Source organism: Sitophilus oryzae, unplaced genomic scaffold, assembly GCF_002938485.1.
Source record: "Sitophilus oryzae breed Bouriz unplaced genomic scaffold, Soryzae_2.0 scaffold_1058_pilon_pilon, whole genome shotgun sequence".
NCBI lineage: Eukaryota > Metazoa > Arthropoda > Insecta > Coleoptera > Curculionidae > Sitophilus > Sitophilus oryzae.
The window spans coordinates 374,334-394,050 of record NW_022145680.1 but is presented as its reverse complement, the minus strand read 5'-3'; the positions used below and the strand labels follow the sequence as shown (position 1 = coordinate 394,050).

General features: G+C 35.7%; 2 protein-coding genes across 2 annotated transcripts; one reads left to right on the top strand and one right to left on the bottom strand.

Moving 5' to 3' along the window:
• Positions 1-9,030: 9,030 nt before the first annotated feature.
• Positions 9,031-9,567, bottom strand: LOC115875670 (vitellogenin-like). The gene has a single exon (XM_030891202.1). The coding sequence runs from the start codon at positions 9,565-9,567 to the stop codon at positions 9,031-9,033; it is 537 nt and encodes a 178-aa protein (XP_030747062.1).
• Positions 9,568-18,256: 8,689 nt separating this feature from the next.
• LOC115875535 (erythroid differentiation-related factor 1-like) lies at positions 18,257-19,070 on the top strand. The gene is made up of 3 exons (XM_030891029.1): positions 18,257-18,531; positions 18,581-18,838; positions 18,894-19,070. The coding sequence occupies exons 1-3, from the start codon at positions 18,317-18,319 to the stop codon at positions 19,060-19,062; spliced, it is 642 nt and encodes a 213-aa protein (XP_030746889.1). The 5' UTR covers positions 18,257-18,316; the 3' UTR covers positions 19,063-19,070.
• Positions 19,071-19,717: the final 647 nt, after the last annotated feature.

Here is a 19,717-nt window from a genome sequence, read left to right as displayed (position 1 = left end):
CGTTTAAAACACATTTTAAATTATTACAGAATTAAAACTAGATATAAACCTATAATTATGCAACAAAAATGAGTTATCTGAAATCAAAGGCTCAAAATGCTTCCTTTCCTGTTAACTGCATAAAATGATTGTCTTATCAAAAGGATCTTTTCATTTTAAAAGGTATATGTGGAGTTGTACTTCGAAAATCAACTACAATAATTTCTCTTATGTTGTCGACACTAGTTGGCCGAGTTTTGTAAACACTGTCTTTAATCCCCATAAAAAAACTAGACTAGATAAAATCAGGAGCATTTAAGTATTCTATTAATTGGTGAATGCACACTGCATTCACCAACTAATAGAATCATATCAATTCTCTCTGATGTAGGATAAGTTTGCATTTTCGGCAAATTTCTGAGAAATTTTTTTCAAACCAAACCAAACCAAACTAGTTGTTAAAGTTGGACTAATTAGACAGCTATGTTGAAGTAACGTCAGACATATCACAGCCACCTAGATTTTATCAAATAATAAATATCTACTCAGATCAAATCATGTAAATGAAAATATCTAGGAAAATCTTTGTTTGAGGGGTAGGCAACCTTAATAGTATTTTGAAGAGACATGAATTCTCCGTTCAATATCGGAATAATATACTGGGTGTTCCATTTAAAATAAGAGAGTAACCTGCTTTTAAAGGTGCCCAATGTTCAATATTAATTTTGTCTCACCCTGTATAACTTTGTGGATCAAGTTTTAATTTGATTTAAAGTACAATAGTTGATTTAACTACATATTAGGCTATACCGGGTAAATTCCAATTTAGGTAGCTTTTATTGTAATTTAAAAATGGTTCCTTATTTCTAGAAAATGTTAAATATGTCAAAAACCTTACATTTTAGTCATATACTTCTCTTATTAAACTCACCTTTATTCTTCTCACACAATCCAAAAATCAATTAATATATAGAGTGTTCCATTACAAAAGACACAACTTTGATATGTAACTTTTTTTGGGGAGGGACACCCTGTAGAACTCTATATATGTTTAAAAAGTGCTCTGAATTAACCTACATATGCTCACAAAATTTCATTTCATTACAAACTGTCGTTCTCCTTGGAGCCTCCGCGGCGTATAAGAGGCGCCACCCTGTATATTTTGCTAGGGGAAAAATTATATTTTGACATCACTTCTTCCAACAGTTTATAAAACATAGCTATTTCATCCTTGTTAAAACCGGTCAGACGATTTAGACTGGTAGCCTCAGCTTTTCGCACAGAGATGGTAGGATTGCGTCTGATGAAACTTCTTACCCAATCTTTTCCAGCCAGCCTTTGTGTTGCGCTAAAATTATGTTTGATGTGATTTTTCTCGGCAAAGTCAAAAGCAAACCTTCTTAGTTCTTTTGTGCTAACACCGTAAAAAATAGACGCCAAATGTTTAATTTGATTGGCAATTTCCAGTTCCTGTTTTGTTGAAAACACCGGTTTTCTCCCCATTGTGGGCGCTGTTACTTTTTATGTTTTATCCTTTCTTGAAGTGTTGAAAATGGAATTCGAAATTCGCCGGCCACTTGACCGCCATTACTCATCCATGGCAATCTTTCTTTTGCCTTATTTTCCAAGAAGTCGATCTAAGTCGATCCTTACTTAATAACCGAGATTTTATGAAAATGTAGAAGGATATTATCTCCAAGTATTATTTCACTTACCGTAAATATTACATCAGAATTGCTGAAAACACGTGGACCACTGCACTACACCTTTACCCTACCGGTTTTTTAGTCAGTGTATCGGTGTCAACACCGACACCGCTTGATCTCGACACCGGTATTCATCACGACATCGCTCTTCATCTCTATACTCGTTTTTACCCGACATCTACTGAAATTAGGGTTAGGTTGTTATAGCTAAATACTTTTTGTTTTTGATTAAACACTTTTTTACTTTACAGTTGTTTATCTGGTGTTTGCACTCTATTTTAGTAATTAATCTGGCAAAAAAGTATATTTAAATTTGAAAGCGTTAAACGATAAAAATAAACACCGATACGACATTATTATTAACAGATTTACTATGAATTTATTAAGACTTATTTCTTTTTTAACCCGTTTACCAAAACACCGATGTTGGGATCACCGGGACTCGACACCGGTGTCGCGATGTACACCGCACCGGCGGCAATTAAGAAAAATGTACCATTATACATATAGTCGTATACATTGTGGTCGAGACTAAACGCTGGTGCGTTTTGCCAAACGTGACTAAAACGTGATACGTTCTGCCATATACTGAATATAGTAAAAAGTCAGTCACGCCCGTTGATGAAAATACTATACACTGCAAATGTTTTAAGGTTGTTGTTAAACATACAATATAGATTAAAATATTATAAATGTCATTATGCTATTACGAGTATTATAAACTTAATATAAAAACATCACAATCATATTGTATTCCGAAATTTATGTATCTTGTAAATTAAGCGTTTGCGTTATCTTTGATTTTTAGGACTGCCTATTATTATTATTATTTTTGATGTTCCTGGTGTTGCTGAGGGTTTAGCCAACTTTGACACAACAACCTTTCTTTCATTAGTGGAAATATCTTCAATTTGTGGAAGTACAAATCCCAGCAGTGACTTTTTCAAAAATGTCACTTGGAACTCATCCTCTCCTAGTACTTCAGGTACTTTTCCAACATAATGTACAACCCGTTTTTTTGTCGCGAACAATTTTTTCATCATGCAAAAAGTTCATTACCCTGGCCATTGTTATTTTTAAAATCTAAGTCGATGTCAGAATCAGACAAATCGTTTTTCAAGCTCTTGCCTATGAAATTTGATAGCATGTCTATATCAGAATCAGAGGAAGAAATATCATCAAGAACCTGCCGTTTAGTCCTATATTTCTTCTTCTTTGATTTGCCATTTTGTGTTTTCTTTTCTGTAATTTCTGACACCAGTTTTCTCTTAGCGTCAGTTTTTTTCAGCTTCAACTGTCTTATTCTTTCCAATTCATCAATTCTGTTCTTTTCAGGAGTGCTGGTGTATATTCTTGACTTTCCTACTCTAGATTTCCTGGTAGTTTTTCTAGGACAAGCCTTAGGTAATGGTTTTACATCAATAGGCTTTACAGTCACCATGGATAGAATTTTAATACTTGGTTTGGTAGCTTCATCTACAATGTGTTCAGTAATATTTCTGACCATTTCTTTCACATCATGGTCTTGCACTTCATTATTGAAGTTGGACTGAACAACAAGGCTTGTATCAGGACGATCTGTAGCAAACGAGGCACAAAAATCGTCAGCTGTATATGCTAATGAGTTGATAGGCCATAACCCAGTGTTCTTAAAACTACGAATAATGTTACAAGGAGTGAATGTTTGCAAATACGGCTGAGCTGTCAACTTAGCAACATCATAAATGGTAATCGGTTTACCAAGGTTTGACAGTATGAAGTCATTGAAAGATGCCTTACACTTGGCTGTGAAAGGACCAAACACAGCCTTATCCAGGGGCTGCATCCGATGGGTGCAGTACGGAGGGAAGGACAGCGATACAATCCCATGCTCTCTTGCATATAAAATGGCATTTAGGGAGACGTGTGTCTCATGATTGCCCATCAAGATCAGAATCCTATTCAAGGGATTGCAATTTGTATGTGTCTAGGTCCTACCCAAACCAAACCAATTTTTTTTTCTTCGATTTACTGGAGAGGCTACAACATCTTGGCTAGATGAAGATTCAACATCAGGTATTGGATCTACTGTAAGTTCCCCTACATGGTGACTAGGTTCAAAATCGGCGTCTGTAAATTTGTCTGGATTCAATGGAAATATCCCACATGTCCGAAACCCTGAAACTGCTTTTTCCATTGTAGCCACCTTCATGAAGGCTTTGTTTATAAGCTCTGCTATATCGTATTCAGTTATTTTTTGATGACAGGTGCTTGAAAAGTAAAGATCATATTACCTAAATAGTGCATTTTTCAGTGGACTACAAAATGTTAGATCTAGGGGTTAAAGGTGATCGGATGTGTGTGAAGGAAGCGAGACCATGTGGATGTTATTTTCTTTGCAGAAATTGTATGCTGCAATTGAGATATGGCTAGCATGATTGTCTAGGACCAGAAGGACCGGATCAGTAAGAGTAGGCTTAGCATGCTTCTGGAAATGGCCCAGCCACTCAAGAAAAAGTTCGGAATTAATCCAACCATTCTTAGAACACTTATATAATGCCCCAATTGGTCCATTTTTTTCCAGAGTTTGGGCATCCTTTTCCTTGGATAAATCATCATAGGTGGAATGTAATGTCCAGCAGCATTCATTGAAAAAACAGCTGTGATTGTCCTTCCTCTTTCGCCGGAAATTGCAGCCCCTATTTTTTTAGGTTCTTTGCGGCCATACACTTTAGGACACTTGTTTTGCACCGTGGTAATGCCTCTCTCATCCATATTGTGGACACTCTTGGCTTCAAATTTAAACATTTCCATGACAATTTGAAGGTTTGAAAAAAAAAAATTTGATTGAGTCTTTATTAAAAGATGCAATCCTATTCAAGCTAGTTCCTTCAGGCTGTCGTAACTTTATTTCAGGTGATCTTAAAAATCCATAAAGCCAGTCTTTCCCAGCCAATCCCTTATTCTTGTCAAATTTATGAACAATGTTATATTGCTCAGCATACCTAAAAGCTATTCGTCTAAGACTCCTGGGTGTTAGGCCATAAAACAGCGTTGCTAGTGTTACAACGTATTCTCTTAACTCGGATTCTACTTGTTCTGAAAACACAGGCTTGCAGCCTAAACGAAGTGGTTTAGGATCGTTTTCTAACAATTTTTTCTAACTAGTGTTGACTCGGGAATTTTGAAGGCCCTTAACCAAACCAACTATATCATTAATATCATTAACTAGATAATTTTAAGTTATTATTGAATATGAAGTATCCACTGTTTAATTTTCAATTCTTGACTTAAATCTTAATAATATTCTACATTATACAGGTGCCAAAAATGATGGAGGTTATTTCCAACAAAAAAAGTCCTATAGACATACATAATATGTCCGATTCCTTACCGTTTCTGAGTTATTGCTATTTTTGTAATTTTTATGATATTCTCACATCTCTTCACAATTTTCTTTTCAAAAATGTTCTGTTGATATTTTTTTCTGTTAAAATTTTAATAGTGTAAACGGGATCGAAAAAGACAAAGAAATAAAATATCAAGCTCTAGTCAGAACGAAAGTATATTCAATACTTTCGCTTTTCGGGACGCTTATCTCAACGTCGGCCGAAAAGTAAAACAAACGTGAATCGCCAAAGAATTTCTAACATAAACAAATACTTCAAGGCCGACACTTAGGGTTGTTCCAATCGTCGCGTCTGGGCCTCCGTCTCACTCTCGTTTTTCACATTCGACCAAACCTGACTTCCTTCGCGCCCCGGGAAGCACCTTTTGTAAATCTGAAACATATAACAAACAAATTAAAATTAAGAAGCTAAAATAACGTATTAATTATGTGTCGCTTTCAGACTCATTTGAACTCACAATCATCTCGTAAGCCTTAAGCTTATCAGAGGGACATATCCCTTTATATGACCTTTGGCAGCGTTCTGCACCTGTGATATCTTCAACCACATATCTATCGTTTGATAACACTGCCGTCACAGGGAAGGGCCCTTGATATTGTGGTTCAAGTTTCTTACTTTGTCCATCGTTTGAGCACTTTGCTCGTTGGACGAGGACCTGTTGTCCTACAGAGAATGTTTTCTCTTTTGCATGCCGTCTGTCATAATATTCTTTTTGAGTCGACTGTTTTTCTCGTATTCGTTCAGCCACCTCGGTACGTATTACCGCATGGTTAAGAGGCTGATTCTCGGAAATTTCCGACGTTAGAAATGCGTCAGCAACTCCTCTCGGCTGATAACCGAAGAACACCTCATAAGGCGTTTTTCCAGTTACCGAACTCTTTGTAGAGTTGATTCCCCATTTCACTTTACTCAGTTCACGATCCCAGCGTTGATCGTCATCTACACTGGCCGCAAGTGCTGAAAGAATAACTCTGTTCATTCGTTCCACCTGTCCGTTGGCTCGTGGAGTCGCCGTCGCACAGAGTACTCCTTTAATACCTAATTCTGAACAAAACGTAACAATAAACTGACTAGTAAATGCAGTACCGCGGTCAGTAGTAAACCTTCGTGGTACCCCAATAATTTCAATAATTTCCTCAAGAAATTTAATCACTGGTGCAGTCTTCGTGTTTGGTACAGCTTTAAGAAAAGTGAATTTTGTAAAAGCATCAACAGCTACGATTAGGTAACTATTGCCACGTTTACTTTTTACAAAAGGTCCTAGATGGTCTAAATGGAGTGTATCCATTGGTATCTCTTTCTTCTCAATACAGTGGAGAGTTCCAGGTACTTTACCTGCAGGTTTCTTATTATACATACAACTTAAACAGGCTGCGATATAGTTTTTAATGTAATTTCGCATCGCAGAAAACCAATAAGTTTTGGACACTGCTTCCAGAGTTTTGTCTACTGCAAAATGTCCTTTAGCGTCATGATAATAAAACAGGATACTTCTTCTAGCTGACTTCGGTACCATCCACCTTAAACCTTGTGTACTCTATTGTCCTTAAGCTCATATTCTTTATGAACACGCCTATCATTTTTGTCTATTGGCACACGTGATAAAATCTGATGAATTTCTTTACAGGGCTTGTCATTTAGTTGAGCTGCTAAAACCCAATCAGAGTCGGATAAATTAATGTGAAGAAGATCGACGATGTACAGTTTGATCGACATTGGTTGATACCGGGTTTCTACTAAGTGCGTCCACATGATTCATTTTAGCTCCCGACCTGTATTCAATAGAAAAATTAAACTCTTGTGTAATGAGCCACCAGCGTCCAATTCGAGGAATTAAATCTCGTTTAGTTAATGTTGATCTAAGTGCGTTGCAATCGGTTACGATTTTAAATTCAATTCCTATGAGATATACACGAAACTTTTTCATACTGCAAACGAAAGCCAATGTTTCTAACTCATACGAGTGGTAAACTTGTTCCTGTTTTGTTGTTGCTCGACTGAAGTACTGTACGGTTTTAATTCTCCATTTGTTTGTCGTTGTAATAATATTCCTCCAATACCTAGTTTACTGGCGTCTGTGTGAATCTCTGTAGCGGCGTTTCTATCGGAAATAGCTAGAGCAGGGCGAGTTGTAATGTGATTAATTAAACGAGACATTTTTCTTTGTTATATCAGTTTAATTCTTTTATGTACTTACGGAAATAACTGGCAAGGCCTAGAAATTGTCGAAGTGAATGCACACTTGGCGGTATCGGAAAACCACTGACACATTTTATCTTTTCAGATCCAGGTTTTATACCTTCACCAGAGATTTCATGTCCTAGATAACTGATTTGTGTTAAAAGAAACCGACATTTATCAAAACGTAACGTCATATTGGCATCACGTAAAAGCTCTAGAACGTTTTCTAAATTTCGAAGTCCAGTTTTTATATCTCGCGACGGTATTAAGATATCATCTAGGTATGCCATTTCCGTAGTATAACGTAAATAACCTAAAATTCGATGGATTGCCCTTTGAAATACTGCATTCACTAATCCAAATGGCATAGACAGATACTCGTAGTGGCTGTCTGGCGTTACGAAAGCAGTTTTCTCAATAGAATCTTTGGCAACTGGAACTTGATGATATCCAGACGCTAGCTCTAAACTACTAAAATAGTGAGCACTTTTAAGTCCATCTAAAAGATCATCAATCCTTGGTAAAGGGTATTTGTCTTTAATGTTCTTGGCGTTCAAGGCACGATAGTCAACGCACATGCGCGTTTCACCATTCTTTTTACGGACTAACAAGATAGGACTGGCGTACGGGGATGAAGATTCTCTTATTATGTTATTGTCGAGGAGATCGTCTACTATGTTTCTGACTTGTTCTCGCTCGGAGAAGGACAAACGGTAGGGTCTATAAGTGACGGGCGTTTTGTCATTTAAGGCAATAGTAATTTGAGCTATATTTGTTCTACCCAACTCAGATGTTTTTGTAGCAAAACAGTCTCTGTATTTGTTAATCAAGGCCAGAAGTTGATCTTTTTCTTGCGGGTTAACGGCGGACCCGGTGACTATGTTCAAGCTTTTCAAGGAAAATTGTTCTAGAGGCTTTTGATTAATGGAACAGACATTGATTTCAGATAGCTTGTTTTCTGGACTACAAAGCAAACCACGTGCTACTACACGTCCTTTTTCATAAGTGACAGGATTATCTGACGTATTCAGAAGTGGTATTACACTATTTTTCGAAAGATCAATAATGCAGGGAGGAATAATATGAAATTTATCGGGCCATGTCCTTTGTTGCAAATCGATAAATACCTCCTTAACATTTTCATTAGAATAGAGAGAAATATGACCAATGTGATTAAGTGGTATCACTGTAGCTTCCCTTGCCCACAGAGTAATTTTACGTGGCGGTAAATGGTCAAAGTCAGCAAGAGACATTTTGTTACAGTTAAAAAGTCTCACTTGGCCGCCTTGTATTACCATAATAACATCTGGATTATTAATAAAAGGTTGCCCAACAATTATAGAAACCTCTTGTACATGATCCGGTACAATAAAAGCTTCAACTTTTGCTTTAACCAAATCGACATATAAATTTACAATCACAGAACCACCTGCAAATCCGTTCAGACGTTTCTGTACAGAATGCAGCTGTAAACCCAAAGAAATTGCATCAGACTCACGTATAGTAACAGCATTGCTACCGGAATCAACGTAGCCTCGTAAAATATTTTTATTTATACTACAATCAATAAAATAGCAGATATTATTGTCATCTTTATCATGTTTACTATCTACTCTTAGAATATGTTTTGGCTTACCTGGTGTAGTGAAGTTACTTTTCTGACAGTGTTTTTCATCGTGTCCCAAGAGCTTGCACTTCTTACACTCTAGTCGGGGCTTAAACACTTCGACACAATGTGACCTCGTTGACAGCAATTGAAACATTTTGTTTCATATCTAGCTTTCCGCTGATTTTTCGTGAAATTCGATAAATATGAGCATTCTTTGCATTTCATAGACGACTTTTCTATATGTATTTAGCTGTTCAATCATGCTTTCTAATTTTCTAATTCTGTCCTGCGTAGATTCTGTATTGTTAGTATCAACAGGCGAAAAATTACCAGAACATGTAGGCGTTGTCGATCGGTCATTGTCTTGCCTTACTATAACAACTTGAGATTCGAGGCGCTTTTCTGGTATCTTCTTATGAAAATTAGATTCTGGACGTTTCCTTGAATCTAACGTACCTTTACTACATTCGCGAGTACGTTTTCTTAAATCACGCACCTTCGAAGGAGAACGTCTCGATTTTGATTGATTGCCTTTAAGACTATCACGTGATTTGGAACATTTTCGTAAATCTCGTGAGTCCTGTTTTCGAGATTTCTTATTTCGATAGCGCTCGACATCACTATCTCTATTTTCCGAACTCGACGAATTATTATAACTACAATCACTACTACTTGAGGTATCAGAACGTCTTCTTTTACCCATAATTATTTTACAATATTTACATACACAATAAAACACAAAATTCCACTAATAAAATACAGTTAATTAAGATAAAATAAATAGCGAGAACGGCACGTAAATTACCCCACACCTAAACTGTAAACGGGATCGTCGAAAAAGACAAAGAAATAAAATATCAAGCTCTAGTCAGAACGAAAGTATATTCAATACTGTCGCTTTTCGGGACGCTTATCTCAACGTCGGCCGAAAAGCAAAACAAACGTGAATGCCAAAGAATTTCTAACATAACACGGCCACAGAGAAAGCGCTTTTTGCGTTTTTAGCGTGAAGCGTTTTTAGCGACTAAATCAAAATAACAGGATTATATAGGAGTGGCCACACCAAAAGCGTGTAACGTTCGGCGTGTCTCGCAAAAAACGCAAATGAAAACAAATCAGTTTGTTTTCTGTAGCATCTTTAGCGTTTTCTACGATGAGACCCCGTCATAGGCGGACGTTGTATTTAATAATACAATAAAAATAAATTAAATAGTAGGCATTTTTTTTTCATTTTAGGGTATTATCTAAAAATATTTTTATAAAGAACATCTACTGTTTAGAAAGATTCTATTAAATTCAAAAATTTGAAGGAAATGTTTGAAAAAGTGTAGTTTGAAATGTTGAAAAAGTAATAAATTAAAGGAATATTTTCTTAGGCGTAAAAAATATTTTTAATGCTTAAAAAGTGTTTTCTTTCTGCGTAAAAAAGTTTTTTTAACAGAAACATTAGTTTTTGACGCATAAAAAATAATTTTTTACGTGTAACAAATAGTTTTTTACACGTAAAAAATATTTTTTTTTGCGTAACAAAAGTTTTTTACCAGAAACAATAATTTTTTCACGCGTAAAAAAATAATTTTTTACGTGTAACAAATAATTTTTGACACGTAAAAAAAATTTTTTTTTGGTGAAAAAGTCTTTTTACCAGAAACAATAAGTTTTTGACGCGTAAAAATTAGTTTTACGTGTTACAAATAATTTTTTACACGTAAAAAATATTTTTTTATTTGCGTAACAAAAGTTTTTTTCCAGAAACAATAAGTTTTTGAAGCGTAAAAATTAGTTTTTTACGTGTAACAAATACTTTTTACACGTAAAAATTATTTTTTTTGCGTAAGAAAGTTTTTCTACCAGATACAGTAAGTTTTTGTTTAAATGTTTTTTACGTGTAACAAATAGATTTTTACACGTAACAAATAGTTTTATACGCGTAAAAAATAGTTATCTACCAGTAACAAATAGTTTTATACGTGTAAAAAAAAGTTTTTTACATGTAACAGTTTTATTCGCGTAAAATAAAAAAATTAGTTTTTTACGTGTAACAAATGTTTTTTTACACGTAATAATTAGATTCACTTTTACAAAATGTGTATTAAAATATCAATATTTTTGATAAACACGTGGACTGCTCACAAATACACGTTGCGTCACTACGTATTTCTAAGCCGTTAACACGTTTCGTTACAACGAGCTCGTGTGTCAGGGCCGTCTCACTAGCTCGTATGTCACGGCCTTGAACTTTTACTCCCAGCGCGCGTAAAGAAGTTTCACTCCAAAATGTTTCATAAATCATGTCCTAAAATTGCATTAGCAACTATTAATAATTACTATTCTATTTAATTCTATTATATAATTATAATTATTATATTATATTATAATTATTATAACAAGTACTAACCAAAACACTACATCATAAAAAAAATATACACATACATATAAACTAAAATTCGTAAAATAAATGGCAAATAATAATTATTACTTTTACACACACCACTGGCACTAGCAGTAGATTGTGTTTGTCTCCGAATATATGGCCCCGGCCCGTCCACAATTCAATCCCAGCATCTTTTATCTTCGTCTCTTCAACGCTAACGGCGCCGATCTCGCCTTTCTCTTTCTCACAGGATTGATTGTTGGACGGGCCGGGAATCCACGAGCTCGTTACTAATTGACTTCTTGATAGAAACTGCAGACCTGCCGCGTCTTTTGCGTGTTTTTAATGGACACAAATCGAAAAAAGCGCTTAAAACGGTAAAATCGCAAAAGTGCTTGAGACGCAAAAAACGTAAAACGCTAAAAACGCTTTCTGTGTGGCCGTGGGCTTATGGTTGTTCCAATCGTCGCGTCTGGTCCTCCGTCTCACTCTCGTTTTTCACAATAGCATCCCTATAAAGGCTTCTTTGTTGTACAGCGCATTTTTTTATTGTGCGTGCTGATTACGCAGCCTTCTGTCATTTTTAAGCACATTTTTAGGATTTTAATTGAAAAACTTTAATGTTGGTGGTAATTTTTCAGGAAAAATACTCAATTTAAAGGTGTCCCATAATATAAAAAACTACGGTCAGGTATTCTTTTTTAAATAGGGTACTTTTTAAAAATAATCAAATAATTGTTATTGCTGAAATTTGTTAAACATAATTGTAATGTCAAAAAAGTGAATTTAAATAAATACATAATGTTGATTAAAGTGTCATTCAGAACCTTGCAATTAGTGGAATAAATTAGTGGTTTCAATTACACTTTATACTTTTTAGTTCACGATAATTCACAATGTTAAGAAATACAATTAAAATTAATAGAATATCATAGCAACAACTTGCGTTAGTCAGTTGTATCCATAGAGAAAGTCTAATATTTAGCTTATAAAACAATCAATTTTTGATTTCTAACCACAATTTCTATTGACGGAAGATAATCAAAGGCCAAAATGACATTTCTGGCAAATTTTGAAGTATAATTAGTGGAAAAGTTAAGTTTGATAACTATTTCTACTAGTTGAAAATGTCTACCACTAATTTTGACGTTCTGAATGCTTACATTGAAATTAAAGAACAAATTTCTAGGCTAATTGAAACCACTAATTTATTCCACTAATTACCAGGTTCCGAATGAAGCTTAATATCAGAAAAATTTAACCCTACCTCCTATTACAATTTGATCCACCATTTTTGGGACACCATGTATACCCTTCGTAAATTGATGTATGTATTAATTATTTTGAGGTGCCCGGTGGCGCACACAGGTGAATTTGAACAAAAAGTTGGCCAAAATTATCAGAAGTCGAAATATTTTTTATCAATCATGCATTTTTAAAATGGCATTTTTACTATTTATTAATTTAAGTTAGGCTACTTTCATGCAAACTAATTAGTACATCACGAAGTACTATACACAGCCGTATTATTGTGTGATTGACGAGACCTTAAAGAGGAATCTCCGCCAAACTGTCAGTTATTTTCAGGTTGTCAGGATAGCACCGCTTTTTGCCGCAATTACATTTTCATAATTAGGATATAGAGAACAATTTTCTTCGAGAGCATTACCTCTGATAATGTTGTATTGGAACTTAGTAAGCCTAGCATCTGTAATTAACGAAAGGGCTTTGTCTTCTGTAAACTTAGCAACGTTAAGCTCGTCTCGTTTTACACAATTTTTATGGATTCCGGACCACTTTTAACAATTTCAGATAAAACTTTAGCAGCTTGAACATTGCCTTCAGACCTGAGCTTCATTTGGGCGGCATATGTCAACTCTATTAATCCATTATTATTTCTTAAATCTTGTGTTTTTCGTCGTTTTGACCGATCACTACAATTTTTAAAGTCTGTTTTTGGTCTTCCTGAAGTAGATAGAACTTCGACATTTGGCTTGTCCAGAAAAATGAATATACAGGGTGGCCCATCGAAAACGTTCCGCAAGGCAAAATGGCCAGGGTAATTTTTTCTTCACAAAATCCAAAAACACGTCAATTTTATTTGTAAAGGGGACAACTTTTGCCCCAAAATTGATTGCAAAATCTTCAACCCTCTAAGCGGAGGTGCCATCCACCAATTTTTTTTCAAATGGGAAGGGGGTCAAGTGGTACCGCAGTGAAAAGGACTTTCTATTCTCCATAGATTCCCGCTTCGTTTTTGAAAATCGGTCGAGTCATTGAGAATATATGAAGGACTGAAATTTGAAAAGTTTATTTAAACATTTACCAGAGTAAATGATAAGGATAAATTCTTCGACCAATTTGCTGTTTTTTCTTATTATTTCTAGATGTTTTTACGCATTTTTTCACTTGCCACAAGGTTGAACGATCAGGTGCGGTATAGTTGCTAGATGTGCAACTATGCGTTGAAGTTCTTCTCAATATCGTTAAACTTTTTAACAATTATGCAGAAAAAGTGGAAATAATCGAACTTTATTTTAAAAATAATGAATGTGGCAATCGGGTTGCGCAGATATTCAATGAACGCCATCCTGACAAACAACTTTATGGCAAAATTGTTCACGAGTTAGTAGAAAAATTTCGAGAAACTGGTTCCGTTATGAATAAAAATAGACAGGGAATATCCTGTAGTAAATGAAGCTATGGAGGTATTCGTATTGGACCAAGTTGTCATGGATAGTACGCTGAATACAAGAAAGTTCCACCCGTACAGAATTCAGTTGGCACAAGAACTCAACGAAGATGATTTTGATCGTCGCTTGCAATTTTGTGAAACTATGAGTGAACGAGTGGCGAATGATAATAATTTCCTATTTAATGTGTGTTTTTTCGGATGAGTGTACTTTCTGTTTGAACGATGTCGTTAATCGGCACAACTGTCGGTACTGGGCTGAGGACAACCCCAGGGTTTCTCACGAGGTGCACACACAAAACCCTCAGAAATTGAACGTGTTGGCTGGTATTTTTGGAAATTCTATTGTGGGTCAGTTTAACGATATTGAGAAGAACTTCAACGCACAAGTCACAGAACAGCTATCTAGCAACTACCGCACCTGATCGTTCAACCTTGTGGCAAGTGAAAAAATGCGCAAACATCTAGAAATAATAAGAAAAAACCTCAAACTGGTCGAAGGAATTTATCCTTATCATTTACTCTGATAAATGTTTAAATAAACTTTTCAAATTTCAATCCTTCATATTTTCTCAATGACTTCACCGATTTTCAAAAACGAGGTGGGGAAATATAGAGAATAGAAAGCTCGCAGTGAATAGAAGCATTGCAGTGCCACTTGACCTCCCTTCCCATTTGAAAAAAGTTGGGGGATGACAGCCCTGCTTAGAGGGTTGAAGATTTTGCAATCATTTTTGGGGCAAAAGTTGTCCCCCTCACAAACAAAATTGACGTGTTTTTGGATTTTTTGAAAACAAAAATACCTTGACCGTTATGCCTTGCGGAACGTTTTCGATGGGCCACCCTGTATGTATCCAGCCATTTTTTATACTTATTTTCAAATCTTGTATTATTTCTAAAACACTTCTTTTTACAGTCATAAACAAATTTAGATACCTCTTACGTTTAATATTATTTGGAAATTCTTCTTCACAATGTGTCCTTTCTCTAACTTTTAAAACTAGGTATTCAAATGGAGACTCACAGCTTTCAGATTGTCTATTTTTGTAAAAATCAGCCATTTCTCGCCGGCTAGTAGGTACATTTTGCTGCGTACTCGTACTGTCTAAAAAATACAACCAAGCCTCATTTGCTGTGCACTTTTTTGGGTTTTATACTTGTATAGGGTGGTCCAATAATAGAGGAACGGTTAATAACAGAACTTAAAGAAAAACATATTTGTAGGTAAATAGACCAAGAGAAATCGCTATAAATTATTTTCAAGTTCGAAAGTTGGCCGCTAGGGGGCGTAATAGCAATACAAAAGTAAAAATGGCAATTTTCTCCTAAATTTCCCTAATTGAGGTATGTTGAAAGTATAAGCATTTTATTCTTCAACCGCGCTACCTTATTACGTTCCCACCAATAACTTTTTATTATTTATTTTTGTATTTCAATAAAGAGCAGGTGGTCGCAGCCAAATCTAGAATTATTTGAAAGCTATTGATATAGGCTTTCAAAATATACTCGATAGACCGATTGATATTGATGGATTTAGTACTTTTGCACTTTTTCAATTTTTTTTTTTGAGGAGAGGAAAAATCTTTTTGTTCAGGTTCTCTTTGATGTTCATGACAGATAGTGTGGGATTTCCACCCACTAAAAAACCTCATCCTTTTCTTCACTACATGTTGGAACTACCGGTAAGTATTACTTCAGCATGCAGCGCTGTCTTCTATTTAATCCTTCTGTCTTCTCTTCAGGTCTGCCTCTTTTGTTTCTAATATCTCGTTTGCCATATCGGATACAGAATGCATACAACTCTTGACTTTAACATTTGTTCTATTATATTGTTCGGGTCTAATTTCAGTCCCACTTCGTACTCGAGTTTCCTTCGCTCTCCTATACAACGGGGACACGAGAAAAAAGTATGCTCTACATCATCTTGTGTGTTTTCGTAATAGTGACAGCTTGGTGATTCTCCTATTTTAAACCTATAGTGGTATGACATGAAACAGCCATGGCCGCTTATCAGTTGTGTTAAGAAGAAATTCAGGTTACCGTGCCTTCTATTAACCCAAGGTCGAATATCTGGGATCAGTCTTCTTGTCCAGGTTCCAACACTACTCGTTTCCATCCATCTTTCTTGCCAAAAATCTAGGGTGCGATGTTTTTCTAATATTTTTACTGTTCGCTCAGCTTTATATGTGCGACTCCTCTCCCCTGCCTGTAGATCTATGGGTACCACGCCTGCAATCACTAGTAGACTCTCTGTAGACACCGTACGAAAAGCACAACATATTCTTATAGCCAGCTTCCTTTGTATTTTCGTAAACATATTTTTGTATTTTTTTTACCTTTAGGACTTCATGCAATATTGGTGCTGCGTATAACATAATTGAATGTGTTACCGCACTTAGCATTTGTCGTTTCACTGATGATGGTCCATTTAGATTCGGCATTAACCAACTTAAAGCCTTCGCAGATTTTTCAGCTTTTACGCATGTGTTGATTATGTGTTTCTTCATAAAAGCCCCTTGATCAATAAACACTCCCAGGTATTTTATTTCCGGCTTTGTAAATATTTCGGTTTCAAGGACGTTAATGGAAATCTGACGCATTACTCTTTTATTAGACAATATTACCGCCTCTGTTTTTTCTGGTGCTATTTTTAGTTTTAAATTCCTCATACATTTTACAATCCTATGTATAGCAGTATTTGCTGTCGTTACTATAACTGCCTCTGAGTCTGCGGTTACCACAATTGCCAAATCATCAGCATAGCCAACAAGTAATACATTCGGTGGCATCTCTAATCGAAGCACCTCGTCATAATAGATGTTCCATAACAATGGTCCGAGGACAGAGCCTTGTGGTACTCCACACGATATATCCATTGTAATATTTTGACATATATGCAGTTCCTTCTCAGTGAAGTAGCTAGTTATCATTCGGATTAGATACGGTGAAATGTTCTTTTTTTTAAGAGCTTTTACAATGCCTTCCCATGGCGCCGAATTAAATACATTCTTAAGATCTAGAGTTACAAGAAGACATTGTTTTCTATTTTGGGGTGCAAAAGCCTTGGCTCTTTTGGCTTCTTGTAACACACTCGATATAGCGTCAATTGTCGAAGATCCTTTTGTAAACCCGTACTGGGTTTTAGCTAGTCCCCCTTTTTGGTTTAGCTCCTCATTTATGCGATCTTTTAATAAATGCTCTAATAGTTTCCCCATGCAGTCAAGTAGGCAAAGCGGTCTACAACTCGGAGCTTGCTGTTCTGATTTACTCGGCTTCTCTAAGAGTACTAGTCTGGCTCTTTTCCAAACACTAGGAAACTCCCCGATAAGCAATTGTTGGTTCATTAACAATAAGCAATCGCCTGGAAAATTTTCTGCTATATAACGTCAGCTCCGGTGGTATCTGATCAGGCCCAGGTGCTTTTTTCGTTTTGATTCTCATGGCCGCATTTTTGAGTTCTTCTTTAGTAAACATTGGTATGTCTTGTTGTTGGATAGATATGTTTTCCCAGTTTGGTTTCTCTGATTTTGGAAATAATTTATGGGCTTCCTCTATTCTGATTTTTTCAGAGAGATGCATAGGTGGCCTTAGTTTGAATGATTTTGCTACTATTTTATAACCATTCCCCATATATCGTTTTCAACTTCTTCCAGCACTTTTATCCATGCACTTTCGCCTTCTCTATAGCCTTTTTAAGTTCAGATCTTTTTTCTTTATACTGATCTCTTGCATAATTCTTTTCCTCCTCTGGTTAAGCAGTTCCGCGGACTTTTATGGCTTACAACGAGTTATTTACCATCAAAAGGGATTCTCCAGGTATTTATTCCTGATATAATACAGCTCCTAGTTTTTAACACCAATTTTTAATACCTTTAGAATGGCACATATGTATCCTGACTGTGTGGGCGAAGTAGATGTTGTTTCCGATGCAGAAAACATTAAAAATCTACTAAAAATACCTTACCACAAGGGTCACATAAGTATGATGGTACACAGAGTAGAAAATACATTGCTTTTGGATGATTTTGATATTTATAAACACCTTTTAAAAACATCTGAAACTGAGTGGGAATGGCTAAAGAAATTCTTCTTTGAGAACATAGATAGAGAAACATATGAGCAAGATAAGCATTTATATATAAAGAGTCGAACGCAGAAGGCTTTAAAAGAGAAAAGTTTAGTGTCAAAGTTCTTGTATTATAGTCTTGTAGAAGGTGATAACGATTCTGAAGAAAACCAGAGTCCTCTTAGACCCTATCACTCACAGAATAGTGAGACTTCTATTCAGACTCCCTCTTTACCAGACCCATCGCCAAGCACCGAGTGTCCTGACTCACATCCATTTGAGTTTAATAGGATGTTGTGTGGACTTTTGAGGATATTGAGATGCTTTTGGGGACTGATATGCCTATTTTTGGTGGAGGCACGCATCCTTGTATATCTTTAAGACTGAGAGACATGAGTAAACCAATTTCTGTGCTCACGGGAATCGATTATTGGTTAGATAACTTGATGTCTAACGTTCCTGAGGTTGTGATGTGCTACCATATCAATGGTATTGTACAAAAATATGAATTAATTAAAACTGAAGATTTACCAAGGTAAACATTAAGTAATGTTATGTTTATTTTTAAAACCGGCTATTTTTAGGTTGGATAATTCAAAGTTTTCTCCAAAATTCATCAGAGATGTTGCTCAGAGTATATTGTCTTTTTTAAAATCGAATGCTACAAAGGCTGGGCATACTTATTGGCTTCTTAAGGGCAAAGATGAGGAGGTGGTTAAATTGTATGATCTAACTTCATTATGCTCAGAAGAAGATGTACAAAAAGGCCAAAATCCTTTTACCATTCCTGTAGCTATGCTTCTTTATAGAGTGGGTAGAAATATGAAAAATTTACCTGATAGGTTTGTAAAAAAGGTATTTTTTTGAATAAAACAGTTAATGTTAGTATATTTAAAGGAGACCACAACCAGGAATGATCAGAATGCTTCTAAAAAACGTCATCAAGCTTTTGCCAGAAGAAAAATATCCAGAAACAATAACCTCGTCGCATTATATGCTCTCAGCGGCGCGCAACAAAGCATCGATGTCTCACTCATATTCTATAAATTCTTCAATAAGTAATTGATAATTTACGACTTGGCAGCTATAAATATTGTTCAAAACATCGAAAATGCTGAGAAGAGTCTTCAACACTTCCCTCGTATAATAAGAATAATGACATATCCATAGAAAAATAGCTTGACATAACTCAACAATAGGTTATGAAATTCACGTAACATTGACATTTTTCATTGTTACATCCGTCAGTTATCAACTTTTGCTATCGACTATTACCTACATTATAAATTGTTATGTTGCCAATATGTGCTCAACGCGTATCCAGAACACGAGAATACCAAAATCGACTGCCTTGCGTTTCGCTGATCGAATACTGGCGCTCACCGCTTTGAAAGCGTAATGTTTTATGTCAAAGTTACAGAATACAGGCCCTGGGCTGCCCGCGGCTACGCGCTAAGGTCGTTGTGCAATCTGGACGCTCAATTGAGCTCTTACCTTCAGAATTGGAATTCATTGTAATATTGCACACAGTTTTAACAAAAATTACAACAGAGCCAGTTTTATCAGCACTAAATGCGATAATAATTTGCTACTGACAGATAAATGCTCAACTTGACATTTAAATCCTGCGCATAACGGCGATTTCGCCAGGTTTATAATAATTGCAACAGATAGCGCCATATGTTGTGTCAATAAATAAGGTCACTAGACATTAGAGTGTG